Raw genomic sequence first — 15,190 nt, 5'->3', positions numbered from 1 at the left:
TTGGTTCCTGAAAGCGACATGGTAGCAGCATTGAAATTTTGGCATCTCAACCAAGCCCAGCCCATATCACAATGCATCTTCCATGATAAAATGCACATCTATGGTTACAATCTCAGCAGCGCATATTTTGTCTTTGTTTTCATGATGAACAGCACGATTCTCTACATTTCCTGGAATTTGTGATCAAATTTTGTCAAATACGTCACAGAAAGACTTTAATTTCTGCCTTAAGATCACTGCAAATAATTGAAAGCATCAAAGAACTTTTTATCCCCAGAAATATTTTGTATTTTTCTCGAATGCCATGTTGCAAATCCCTGTCTGATTCATTGGGAGGTTTGCTAATATCAAAAATTTCACAAATGAAAAGGAAAAATAAGTTTTCAATTTTCTTGCCGAAAGCTTCGATGACAGCGACAAATTTGTTACTGTACTGCTGCTGCCATAGAAACTGCATCAAGTTAGAAGTGTTGTATTATGCTTTACAAAACAAGAATATGCACAGCATTTGGAGTGGGTTTCAACACCGAAACAAACATACATTTGCAACTTGAAATGCGCACTGATCATTTATCTGGCAAACACCGAAATTGAATGATCATCACAATGTCACGATCAACTATTAATCAAATTGTGTCTCTGTAAAAAGAGTTGAAAGACAGATATTTGTTTGTTTTCTCAAAATGTTCAGCATTTCATTTACTTGCAAACTCATGCAGCATTCAATACCTCAACTCCTGTACAGACAAGTATTGTACCAGATCTCATTTTTGAGTAATGACATTCCTTAAGATACAGCATGCAAGTTCCTAACTACTTGGTGCCAACAGGCTGCTGGCCCACATGATTCTTTGCGTTGCAAAACTACACCCTTTAGGGGCAGATCCAAGAATTCCGTAAAGGGGAGGCACCATTACAAATTTTCTGTTTATTTCTTTTGTTTTAACAAAAAACAAAGAGAGGGTGTGAGCCCTGTATGCCCCAATCTGGATCCGCCACTGTCCTTGACAAAACAGGCTGGCATTGAGTGTGTGTGCGTGTGTGTGTGTGTGTGTGGGGGGGGGGGGGGGGGGGGGGCTTAGTTTCACTGCTTGGTGCTTGCATCCAGTCTGGTGCACAGAGAAATCTGGGCATAAAACCACCACATTGACAACTTGACTGTGTCCTTATTTCTACAACAAATGAGGGCAGTTGATCACAAAACTCGGCAGTGCATTCAATCCAAATGCAGTGACGGCAACTGGTCTCATTGACTGCAGATACACCGTCCTGGAAACAACTACACACCATGCTTGGGTTAGCCTTCCCTACAATAATAGCGTACAGACAGGATTCATAGCATACACACAGGTTTTTAGGAAGTCCAGACTTGTGAATCCATCAAGGTTGTGAGCATGTCATGGTTCACGGCACACTGTTCATTAGATCAGATCGCTGCCCAATCCTGAGTAGCCTTTGATGTTCCTATGAAAACAAACAAACAAAAAGGGCCATGATCAAAAATATGTAAAGTCATTCAGGGGGCTCTCGAGGCTCCACCTATTGGTGGTGAGATCATGCACATATTTTAAAATGCATTCCAGCTTTTATTAAGCAAAATGACAATGCAACCATAACCCAGACCATGACCTAAGTTCAGGTAGAGTTCACAATCTTGTAGCCTGCCTTCTGACTTACCATTATAGCAAGTTTCAGTTGAGTGAGCACAATTTTGTTCAAGCTTATTGACCATTTTAAAGGAAAGAAGAGAATGAGCGCATATGCTGCATTATCACGATTTCTATCAAATGTTACATTCTACTGATAAGCATTTCTTGATGTAGATGCTTAAATCAAACTTACATGTACTATTGTCATTGTATTTTAACAGACCAAGATGTGAGGAAGAGTCTGCATTCTTGCAGTGTTCATTATGTCAGATCCAACATTTGGTGACAAATCATAATCACAATATTTGTTTCACTGTTTCACTGTTTCAATTTTTGTTTTATAGTCAAGGGAATACTTCTGTTATGCCAAATAGGACAGATATACAGCGTAGACAAATCTTGTAATCATTCCCTTTGAAAATTGATGCGTTCATCCGGCTAACTTACATATCATTGCCTTTAGATCAATGTTAAAAGTCTACAGACTCAATGCAACATGGCATGCATGTGGCCAGGTTGCTGCTCAGTAAGGTTTTGTAGCACAGCAGAGTATAGGCCTACTGCAGCAGGCTCTGGACCACATGGTAAGGCGGTCTGCTGCGCAAAAGTTTGGTACACCTCGTACTTTAAGACGGAACACACACTTTGGCACATCTAGTACTTTAAGATGGAACACACACCATTTCATTCCTGCTTTCATAGGTTGTATTTTTGTTTCGGAAAAAGCATAAAAATAATGACATACAGTTAATCTCATTTTTCACAAAATGACCGCAAACAACAAAAGGCAAATATGTGTCCACATTTTATCATATACTAATCATTTAAATGTTGTATCCAGTGCCAAAAAGCGGAAGAGTATTCGGGCCGCATCTTTGTGCAGTTACTCCCTTTTGCTTCTCAATATGTAATTGCCAATATTATAAAAGTAGCTTACCCTGGCTGTTTCGCCGAGTATATTTACGTCCTCCTGCATCGACATTCTGTGTTTCTGCAACGTCAGGTAACCCTCTTCACGATTGACGTGAGCCTGCAGAAGAGCAAAAAACAAAACAGAGAACAAAAACTCAATGGATGTATTACTGTGATGTACAATGTACTCACATATTTAAAGGCATAATTTACCATTTGCAGAAGAAACAAAAACCCGGCATTAGTGCTTTGAAATAGGTCTAAAATGTGAGTTAGGGATAGAAACAACCACTGTAAAAATTTGAATCCGTATAATCGATGTTAAGTATTGTTAAATACACAAAATGTGAACAATAGTTAAAATAAAAATGTTTCCAGACTAAACCGTCTACAGTTACGGTTTAATGAGAAAAATGCTGATATCTCCTTATATTTTAGGCTTTACTGCAAAAATTGATATGGTAGGGTGTTTTGTGATACAACAGACCTACACATATGCATCAAATGTGATATCTTAAACATTTTTTAAATCACTGCTCCCAAAGGTAAACAGGTCCTTTAAAGTCTGCAGCAACTTTTTACAAGTCACAAACAATGAAATAATCAAAGCATGTGGGCAAATGTGAAGTATTCAAGTAAGCGTCAAAGAAAGGATATCAAAAGCAGAAGCACATCTATTAAAGCACTTTAAAGTGAAAATATAGTTCTCCCATGACTGTAGAACGTATTTACTGTTTACTATTGTTCCAAAATGTACAAGTATGCATAGAAAATGTGTAAAATTGTACTGTAATAAAACACTTTCAGTTAGGTAACAATGAATATGTGACATATTAGCCACACAAGTTGATCGAAAGTACTACAATCTCACAGCTTACCTGATCATGGTTATAACGTAAGTTTTCATAATTCAATAACTGATAATTAAAAAATCTGGCCATGACAATGTTCATTGATCTTCCATGCTAGAGTGAAGTGCATGTAGCTTGTTGGAAAATATTACTGCTAAGGCATGATCAATCATCACATGATGTTCTACCTAACTACACAGCTGAACGGGGAGGGTTCTTCTGGACTACAAGTTGTATGCATACGATCAAAATTAGTCTACACTTTGATCTCAAAATACTCCGAAACTCCTCACAATCCTGGCAAATTGCATCAGCCAGGTTAGTTTCTTGGTAATAATGGTAGACCCATTTGATGTATTGCATGCAAATTTCAAATGGTGTAGGATAAATATTGAGTTCTTCTGAGTCCTTCTGAGAACTTTAGCTTTAACAGTTTTGCAGTTAATTAACAATGACTTAATGGCTTAAAGGTAGGGAATCCCATTTGCATGCCTTAAATGAAGAGTTGTATAAATACAGTGGTATGTTGAGGAGAGTATCATTTTAGAAACTCCCACAAAGTATTGAAAGTGGAAGGTAACATTTAGTACATTTTTATTGACCGTTAGATTTTGAATTGAATTTTTTTCGGGGCTCACCGTAAATTCCAGTACATTACGTAGGCTACCTTTGCAGACCCATGCACTGCATGTGTGTCCATCATGTATATTTTGTGAAGAAAGTTCATCAAAACTTACAAACATTTCTATATACATTCTTGCCACACACTCTATATGTTATTATATCAGCTCTTATACTTTTAGATTTGTGTTTATAGATAAAAAAATACAGAAGACTGCAACAAAAAGGCTTAAAGTGTGGCTGACACACAGAACTACTGCACTGAGTAGTTGAGTTTTGTGCATTATTCAAATTGTAGATAGACATTAACTGTTGACTTCCAAATTTCTCAGCAGTGGCCTAAACAAGTCCCCTGAGGTTCATATTTAATGTTTCGCTGCATTTTGGGAGGTCTGTAAAAGGTATCCCCTACCTTTAATGGCCACCCTTGTCCACTTACCTTAGCCAAGTAGGACTGCTCTCGGAGGAGGGCCTGCTCCAGCTCCCGCTCCTTGTTGGCGCAGTCGATCATCTGCTGCTTCAGCAGCTGCTGGTGGCGCCGCTTCATGTCGGCCAGCTTCTGGTTCAGGCGGCGCACCGACTGCTCCTTCTGCTTGCGCGAGAGCTCCGAGTCCCGCACCCGATTGGACAGGCTGTGCTCTATCTCCTCTAGTTTGCTTACTGTCCTCTGTAAAGAGAATAGTAGGGGCGGGAAGGGGAAGGGTGGAAATGAAGTGAGAGTGACGGTCAATTTTGACATGATTGAACCAAAACTGAGACCCATACAGTGCTTGTTTCTCAATCTTAAATCCCACGCTTGTGCATCTGCTCATCGTGCAAAAAAATGCTGTTAATTTCTTGTGGATTCCAGTGTCATAATCGTGTTTGAGAACCATGCTTATTTCAGTCTGTGTTTTTCATTTGCTATCTATGCAGATATTATCAAATCATTTTTTTTCTCCATTTCTTATAATCATAGATGGCTTTAAAATATCTATGGGTGACTGATAGTCACTTTCATCCACCTTTTGATTGCAGTAAATTGTTGAATGATGCATTACACTTAACTTAATGAGAGTTGTGAATCAATTAAAAAATATAATGAGTAAATGGAAAGAAAAGAGTCACATTACTCGTCTTATGAAAACAAACAATGACAGATCATTTGAAATAGTATACCTCAACTAAAAGGGATGAAATTCTGAATATGCTATTTCCCAGGTCATTGTTTCTCTTCATCCATCTTGAACCCTATTGTAACACAGGAAGCAACATTTATCTATGGAATGTGTATATTTCTGTTGTTCATATACACAGATTGAATTGACCGTGACCATAACCGTGACCAGAGTGGTTGACCTTTGGTGAACCTTCCAAGAGAACAATAAAGGAACAGATGTCACAACAATCCAATTTCAAAAAGGATCTACTTTGAAAGAAAGACATTATTCAGAGGGGTGAGGGTTCAGGTGTGAGTTTCTTCACTTTGTCTCCCTCTACTTCCTTCTTAAGCCATCCATCCATAGGACCTACTTCTCAATCTTTGTGAGTAAGATCCCTTGTCACTACATACGCAACAGAATGTGATGAAATTTCTCTCTTTATTTTCAGTAAAGCAGCTTCAGAGCCCCACCCACCTGCGCATGCTTCATGGTATCCTCGTTCTCCCGCCTCATCGCGTCAAAGTACTTCTTGTTGTATCTCTCCGCCCACTTGGCCACGGAGGCCTCGTGCTGGTCCCGCTTGTCCATCGAAATCTGCTGCAGCTTCTTCTGTTTCCGGGCATTGTGAAGCTGGGGAGGGGGGAGGGGGAGGTTGGTTGTGCATAATTAACCATCTGTCAATTGAGTATCAGAATATAAGAACGACCCAAGTCCATGGAAGACCATTTCGAGTAAACTTAAAAAAACTTCATATCTTTTTTTATTTGTCCAATGATATTCTATTTAACTGTGATGGGAAGGCAACATTGTATATACAAATTAGAACATATATTATCATGACAATTAACATTTACATTAATTGTGGAGAGGCCATTTTGTGTGATGGACTTGGGTTGTTCTTTGATTCATATACATGATATTCTGCTATAGAGATGAGAGAAGGACGAGAGAGGGCGCTATAATATGAATGTAAGAATGACCCAAGTCCTTCATTCTTACATTCATATAAGATTTAACTCATTGATTTCAGGCACTTCCGGGGGTAATTAGGATTTATCATTTATACACAAGATGAGTCCATGCATAAGCTACAATTTCCCATGTCAAGCTGAATTTGGCCAAAAATTGGACTTGGGTCGTTCTTATATTCAGGTCTTCAATTCTTTTTTTAGTCTGTTGGGGGTATTTTGAATATCATTTGGATTGGTTGAAGAAAAGTTTGGAAGAAGAACAAGGGGTCAACTGACACTGACAAAAAACCCCCCACAAAACTTACCAGTGTGTACGCTTGTAATAATTATTACCATGCAGGGTCAGATGCAAGAAAAAACAACAAAATTATTTGCTACAACTGGCGACTTATGTAGCAGGCCCCTGGTGGCTATCACTGACATTTCAATATCTGTGTCACGTTTCTCTTTCAAGAATATGCATAATGATATCCTCATGTGATACATCACATCTTTGGATTACTTGAAATTAATTTGGGTGCCATAGTCTATGATAATCCCACACTCGACTCCCACTGTTGCTGAAGTGGCTTTTACAAAGATGAGAATATAACAAGAATACTAGCTGTTGAAGTGCCAGCTGAAATTGTTCCATCCTGCACGCCATTGTGGCAAACTGTGAGCAACATGCCTCACATTCATATATTGAGCTACTAGCAACAGCAATTTCTCTAACTTAAGATCCAGATTTAGTTCCAAGGTCTCTTACGCTGGTCTTTAATTCCATGGCAACTTTTGTCAAAACTAAAAACTGCAATATGATACAATACCATGTTTTCTCATTTGTTAGGGGCAGTAAAATAATGGTAATATTGTTATATGGCACATGAATATTCACAAAACCGCAATATAATACAATACATTTTTTTTTTAATGTTTTGTTAAAAGCAGCAGAACAATGGTGATATTGTGAAGCATATTCACAAGACTGCAAAAGTAATAGAAGAAGACGAAGCCGGAAATTCACAAACACGAATGGACTGGTCCAGTCCTTTTCCCTACAAACTTCTCATCCTATACAGGCAGTTTGTGTGGCTATCAGTGCATCTAAGATTACCCCTAACCCCAGCCCTAACCCTACCCCAATTCCTAGACTTAACGCAAGAACTCACCTGCAGCTTGCGCTCTATCCTCTTGTTGGTGAGATCCAGCTTGGTGTTTAACGCCTCCTCTTGTAGCCTCTTCTGGGTGAAACTGTTGTCGGTCAGCCTGTTCCTTGTGTCCAGCAGAGCTCGTCCCTCTGTTGGCATGGCAACATGTGTGATGATATCATGATATCATAGATGATGGTAATAATGATGACAGTAGGTAATGTAGAATATACACACCTCCCAACCTTTCTGACTGAAAAATAGGGACGATTTGGCTCAAAAGTAGTCCTGAAAGAAAGACCAGTTCCCATAGAAGTGTGTAGTAAAATTGTCAAGAAAAATATAAAAACTCCTATTGAAGCATAAGCTGGGAATGGTAAAAATTCAGATTCTTTCCTCCAAATTCAGAATGGTTGGGAGGTCTGAGTATGTATGTGTTTTACACATACATGAAAAATATACATATCACATGCACATACACATTTGAAAGCATATGGTTATTCACTGACAGCTATACTTGCTCTTACTCTCTCTCTCTCTTGCTCTTCATAAGTGTAAATTTCTTGGCCGCAAATAGTTCATATTTTTATCTTTAAATCTAAATCCTTATCTATTAATTACAGGAAGCCAGAATGACTACCCAATCGACCCCACCACCACATTTGAATGATATCTATGTACAAACAGCCAAATCATTTATTACTTTTGTATGCACTTTTGCAAATGTCTGGTCCAGATGCCCTCTGACCCTGAGAAAGATGGATCAAGGAAAGCATTGCTACTAAAAACCCACATGTTCTCTTTTACCCACAATATACCTCTGTGTAAAATTTGAAGAGAAATTAATTCAACAATGTAACTTATAGAGTAAATGCACGTGGACCTTCTAAAACTGCACCTCATTTCTTGCATATCACAGTCCAAACATAAAAACTACGAACAACTGGACTTTCCCATGGTACACCCCATAGGAATTTGAATGAAATTTGAATGAAATTTAAATGAAATTTGCTCGTAGATTGCCCAAAGGAAATACACTCCGAAGTATCCTCCAGACGCTTCACCATAGCGGGTTAAAATGAAGAATCAATCTTCCTGATGAACCCAAGGCATCACTTGCACCTTGAACCTTGAACCTTCTCGATTAACGAACAATTTGCAATCCTGTGGACCATATTGTTAACACCTCCCTTTTCTTTGTGGTAAACGCTTTTACGTCGCTTATGCATTAGAAGACAACAACTGCAGACAGAATGATTTGAAAGCAGTAGTCACTCACCGTCTCGAATCTTCTCCTCCATGCCTGTTCTGGCTATTGTTTGGTCAAGGCTCAGCTTCCTCTTGGCATTCTCAAACATGTCAATCTTATCTCGGTTTTTCCTGTAAATGTCAGAAAACATTGAGGAAAATGAAGTGGCAGTTCAATATGCGACTGGAGTGACAGCAGTTATGATGATGATGATGATGATGATGATGATGATGATGATGATGATGATGATGATGAAAATGACGATGACGAAGAAGAAGAAGATGATGATGATCATGATCATGATGATCATGACTGTAATCATCATTACTATTTGTAGAATAATTGTCAACCTCATTCATCATTACCATTTGTAGAATAATTATCAACCTCATTATCATCATCATTTCTACAACCGCTGCTTCAGCAGGGGTAGTGTTGAGATTATTCAGATTCTTATACACTGAACTAATTCCTTAAAATTCTTTGAGAAAAAGGCACAGTACTTACTTGATCTTCTGTTCATATTTTCTCTCCATTTGATTTTCATGCCTCCAAGCTTCATTACCCTCATCTAGATGATCCCTGCACGAAAAAAAAAGAAAACACAATATATATATATATATATACAAAAATGAAACCACAATGAAAGGTAGTTCACAATTAGCCCATGTGCGCATTTGTACAAATGACCTTACTTTTTTTTTCAGTTAGGCACTCACTGTCCAAGCGACATACTGCATACTCTTGACAGACACAATATGTGGCATAAATGTTCAAACAAAGAAGGAACCTGTGTAGCCCATGTAACTAGAATGGCTTGTCAATATACAATTGAAGAAACATCAATTTTATTGTTTTGCACTGAATGCATTACAAACATTTCTCTACTAATATTCATTGCCAAACACTAAGTCTTGATGAAAATACATTTTGTTGCTGTCACATGGACACGCCAGCAAGCACCATTAATGAGGATTATATTATGAATAATGATTACAGCACAGATGCCTATCTCAGTGAATTTAAAAACCAATGTGCCTGTTATTAGAATGACCTTTTTCTACTCGTGCAAAAAGTGGAAATACCAATTGGCTCACCCTTTTAACCCTCTGCGGCCATCATCTGAGATTACCGTCGACATCGCATACAAACTGGTTGTTGATGAATACAACAGAGTTAAATGGGAAAACTTGCCACCTTTGTGAAACACAAACGACAGATAATACTCACTGCCTCGTGTCCTTAACCATGGTCTGGTTCTTCTTCAGCTCCATGTTGATGTTGAGGGCGAGGTCGGTGAGCTCGCGGTTGAGCCGGTGTGTCTCCTCCTCCTTCAGGAGCATCTTCTTGGAGAACTCCTCGCTCAGCTTCTGCACCTCCACCCGCCGCAGCTCGATCTCGTCCACTTTGGCACGGTACTTCCTCTCCAGGTCACCGCTGGGGGAAGAAGTTGGGGGGGGGGGGGAGAAGAGTTAACATACGGGGTCTACTGATCGTGTTGAAGATTCCACCTGCTGTGCTACATCAGATGTACACATTTTTGTAGCCAGGGGTGTGAGAGGACTTCCAGAAAACAATGCAAAATTACGAACAAAATCTGAAGTGCATTAAACTGTGACCATTTCCATGCATTTGAATTGCCAACAAGTCTAGTAAGTGGGTTTGGGTGGAGTAAATAGAAAAATGAAATCAGATTAAACTCTTAGAGCTGTCACATCCATGTGTAGTGTACATCTAAGCAGGGCATTCAAGAAAAACAGTGTCTGATTCCCAAAGGAGGATCCGATGGATAAAATACAGGTGAACAAGTCTTTGGTATCTCTTTTTTTTTTAAACTTCTTAATATGGCACAATGTACCAGGGTTGATACCATTTGCAGATTACTGCTAGTCACCTTTGATGAACGAAGGTGGTTGGAATTCTCTGTCCATTTTCTGGTGCAGACAATAACTATAGTCATGTGGGAGGACCACTTTACTCGGTTAGAACTCTGCTTGTGGGATCTTCTACATACATGAGAGCATAAGTCATGATTTGCACACACACTGGACCTCAATGCAATGTATATCCATGGGACAGAATGCTTTTGCCCATTACAAGAGGGGATGGCATGATTACACACAACATTGCTCAGCTACACTCAATAATTTTTTTCCTATGGTGCATGTCTACCACTACTGAAGATGAAGAGCATTAATATCTTTGTCGGGCATTTTTATATTCACATGGTGCTGGTACTCACATTGAAAGAAAGACCTTCCTGTCTTCATCCTTGAGTTGTTGTTGCTTGCTTACACCCTTTTCTATATTCTGTTTTGTTTGCTGTAAAGATGCAAGAAGAGGAGAATAACAATGACAATCAATGTGTATACTTACACATACGTTCATGATAAAAAAATACCAGTGTAGTGATAACAACAGAATAATTTTTGAATGTACAGTCCCAAAAAAAAAGGATAATACTCATTAATGTATATTAGCGTGAAATAAAAAAAAGTCTGTCAAAAAAGGGAAAGCTTATAACAGGTATTTTAAATCTCTCCACTTCTCAACCAGTGCAGGTGGGCAACAATTTTGGCCAAAAATGAATTCTAAAAGATTTGCATTGCCATTCATTGTTATTGGGCCTCATGAAAAATTGTATTAATAGCCAAAGTGGCCATGGACTGAAAAAGGTTGAGAAGTATAGCATTACTACAGTATGTTGCCTGTTCCATGAATTCTGTGTCTATATTTATGATTTGAGTCTTTTTGTTTAGATAAATATCTCCAATACCTGTACTTTTAATAACAACAAAAATATTAAGGGTTATGCCAGTGGGAACACTAATATTGTTATTGATGAGGAGGATTATGATGTTTCAGAACTTCAGAAATGAGAAATAGATGGTTTTACTTACAGATTCTTTCTGATGGACATAATCTCTTGTGATTAAGAATTCCTTCTTCTGATTGTCAAGCATCTTCTGGTCTTCTGACTGCTTCTTCCGACTTATTGCTGGGGGGTAAATGGGGTGGGGGGAGAGAAATGTGGTGACTAAGAATCGATACTGGCAGTTGGTTTTGAAATAACAGGTTGTTAGAGATAGTTCTGTACAGTATCATGAGGATATGTTCTAATACATTTAGACGATCTAAAATCCCTTGTCTTTTTACAATCAATATGCAACAAGTCAACAGTCAAGATGTCCTTATCAATGTCAATGGGTTTTTTTTTTTTTTTGCTGGGTGTCAACATTTCAGGTAAAAGTCTAACATTAGCAACCTTATCTGTTGATAACCAATTGCGGTAGTGCATTTGCACTGAATACGTTAGACATACATGAGCAAGAACATGTGCATGCATGCAACAGGTGCCAATGTCTACATTGTTCATGAACTGATAAAAGAACCTAGTATATATCTTTGAAGGAATGAAATAAACACACTGTTACATACACAGCTTACATATACAGCTGTAGGCATCTCAGAAAAGTATGAGTAATCTCTTTGAACATCAAATTTCCTTTTGCACTAAATGGAAAAATGTCTAACATATTCTACAACTTGGTGATAGACAGAAACATAAATGAATCTGAGTAAGAATTATAGCTGATGAACAAAATTTACATCAGTACTACCACCAATGGCACATTGATGAAAGCATCTAAAGTTTTACTGTGGCCTATAAATACATAAACACTAATGTAATAGTGAGATTATCATATTGTGATGGACATTAACTATAATCACTGCAAGAGGACATGAAGCAGTGGTATGGGCTGCTTATGGATGGGCTGCTTATGGATGGACACAAAGTGTTTTTTCTTTTGTTTCGGTCCCTCACCAATTTCATAGTCCCTCATCGTTCTCTTGAGAAGTGTTTGATTCTTCATCAGGTCCCCCTCAGCTCTCTTCAGGTCTCTTTCCTCTTGTCTGTGCTGCCACATGTGGTCCTGAACAGAAAGATACAGTGAGAGAAAGAGAGTAAATATCAAAATATATGCGCTTTATATAACGCCTGAGGAGATCCTTGTCATTTGATTGGTTGTTTAACATTGATCATTCGGCCCATTTCACTATGACGTCATCATCCGTGCAATTGTGGCTCCATTTACCGTGCAATTTTTGATCCATACGATTTGCTCCATTGCACGCTCGCTGAGAGCCCGGCACACTACGTGTGTATGCGACAGCGCGCCAGCGATAAGTGCTCAGTGAGCACTGCACTCTCGCGATCTCAGTGTCTCTCTTGTTTCTCAAGTAATAAAACATCAAATGACATGGATCTAGTTTAGGCATTATATAAAACAAATAATAAATGTTTTTCATTCGTGTAATGGACAGAATATTTCATGAGGTGAAAGATGAAATGTTTGATCTATTCAACTCGGCTGCGCCTTGTTGAATGGATCATTTCATCTTTCACCTCATGAAATATTCTGTCCATTGCACTCATAAACATTCATTATTTGTATAATATGTCACCAAGGAGGTTACCCTTAATAGTACTTCCTCGATGTCTCCAAGTCACCTGCGAGCATACCAGTACTCTACGATGTCCTCCTGGTGCTTGGTAACAACACCTCCCCCCTCCCACACACTAAGAGATACACAAAATGCCTACAGTCACTGTTTGACACTTACCAGGTAACAAAATTGCTTCATTTCCTTTATAAATGTTATTCCACATAGATCCGAATGAAATTCTACACAGTAATGTAAGAAGTTCAATGCTGACAAAAACAAAACAAAAAGAGAAATGAGTTCCTTCTTAGTGAATAAATGGTAATACACACCAATCATGCTATCAAAAGAGTAAACAAATTCAATTTTTGACTGAAGGTTGCTTACAATTATCAATGGAGCATCATTTTCTTCTTTCTGTCACAATTCCTACAATGTAAGCTAAATTGTAGAATGTCTTTTTCAAGATTTATGACAACAAAAAATGTGATTCTTGAATTAAAAACCTTGAATATATCTGATGGAGTATTACTCTACTGTACCTCAAGGAGTATTACTCTACCTCAAGGAGTATTACTCTACCTCAAGGAGTATTACTCTACCTCAAGGAGTATTACTCTACCTCAATGATTTTCATCCTCCTTGTATGTTCTTGCTCATCCCTGGCCACCTTGTTCATCACATCGACCACCGTCTCTGGCTTCTTGGGACCCATCTGTTCCCCGAGGGGCCCCAGGGATGCCGGCGCGGACTTAATCGGGGAAGGGGACTTCTGTCCGGCCATGCCCCCGCCGGGCCCAGGTTTGTCCTTCTTGGATCTGCTGCCCTTGGATTCGAGGACCTTGCCACGGACTTGGAATGAGTGGGTGTACTTGTTGGAGTCGAGGAAGCCATCAGGTCCACACTTTCTCTCCTGCTCTCTGTGATAATAAATTTGCAAAAACACAGGAAGCAAATTAGGGATACATGCAAACATAGGGTGGACACCAGGAGTAACAACTGAAGAATCAAACTCATGGAAGACAATAGCTATTTCAGGCACTCTCTGACACTTTCCATGGATTTTTTTTTTTTAAATATGCTATGCAGAGTACACATATTTGCAGGGATAAAGATCTGACTGAAGGATACACTTTATGTATTCATTTGTAAGAAATGCACAAACTGGCTTCTTTTTTTGTGTGCTGTAAGTGCGCGTCACACTTTTGGTGTTTAAAAAAGGCACTTTTTACCATATAATGTACTGTAGTAAAAGAAAAAGAATCAAGAAGATTGCAGTTTATAAAACAATTTCATATATGCTACCTCTTCCTCAAAAATATGAATATATACACACAAAAAAAATACCACACCCTTGTTTGAAACAATGTGAATGTGACATTAAAACTTCTTTGCTAAAACTCCCCAGTATATAACATAAAAGACGTAAAAATAAATTCCTTTATTTCAATATTTTGTTGTTTTATTTTGTCTCATGACTTTTTTCTTTATTACATGTAAGTCATATTGCATTTGCTATTTTTGTTTCTTTCTTTTTTCGTTGAACCAACACTTACTTCAAGAATGCTGCATACTCCTTGGCCTCCTCAGCCTCTGGTTCCTCCGTCTTCACCGCCAGGGTGGAGTAGCGGGACTTGTTCCTGGGGCTGCTCTCAAAGGAGAGCAGCACCTTCCCACTGGGCATGTCCTGTTTCAACATGGTGTCTCACTCGATCCTCTGCTGGACTGATGCTTTTCTTGTTTCTAACGTGCAACCTGTGCTTGACAGAGATGATAAAGAGATAGGAATGGAGTGGGGGCATTGCTTTAGGATATTCTTTTCCCTTTCCACCAAATCTGGAACTCTGTAGGCCTACACTTTGAAGGCAATCAATGAATCTCAATTGATGACAACAGAGCAACAAGAATCAATCCTACCATGCACATGATGCTGCTTCCCTGTATTAGACCAGGATGATGGAACTCATGAAGGAAAACTAAAAATATGACAGTGACGAATCATCATCATCAGCTTCAATGCGCAGTCTCTCATGAGTAACAGGAACTACAGTACTGTAGGTTAAATGCTACTGCAATGAATTCCATTACCAAACAGCTAATATGCAAAAGTTGCAAAATAAACTTGTACTCTGATACAATCAAAGCTGGGTATCAAATTTCAATTAGTTTTCTTACGATATCATACACGATAATTTATAATACTGAATCTCATATAATCT

The 15,190-nt window shown here is 38.6% G+C and overlaps 1 protein-coding gene across 1 annotated transcript; it reads right to left on the bottom strand.

Annotated features, from left to right (window-relative positions):
* Positions 1 to 1,069: 1,069 nt before the first annotated feature.
* Positions 1,070 to 14,714, bottom strand: LOC140229326 (uncharacterized). Its single transcript, XM_072309602.1, has 13 exons — positions 14,528 to 14,714; positions 13,594 to 13,891; positions 12,352 to 12,460; positions 11,426 to 11,523; positions 10,768 to 10,847; positions 9,756 to 9,962; positions 9,033 to 9,107; positions 8,556 to 8,656; positions 7,298 to 7,425; positions 5,650 to 5,805; positions 4,473 to 4,700; positions 2,587 to 2,679; positions 1,070 to 1,464 (listed from the first exon to the last, which is right to left on the bottom strand). Exons 1-13 carry the CDS (start codon positions 14,668 to 14,670, stop codon positions 1,405 to 1,407), a joined length of 1,776 nt encoding a protein of 591 aa, XP_072165703.1. The 5' UTR covers positions 14,671 to 14,714; the 3' UTR covers positions 1,070 to 1,404.
* Positions 14,715 to 15,190: the final 476 nt, after the last annotated feature.

The sequence above is a fragment of the Diadema setosum genome, chromosome 5 (genome assembly GCF_964275005.1).
Source record: "Diadema setosum chromosome 5, eeDiaSeto1, whole genome shotgun sequence".
NCBI lineage: Eukaryota > Metazoa > Echinodermata > Echinoidea > Diadematoida > Diadematidae > Diadema > Diadema setosum.
Note: the sequence above shows the minus strand (reverse complement) of the source record. Positions and strands in the feature narration are given on the sequence as shown.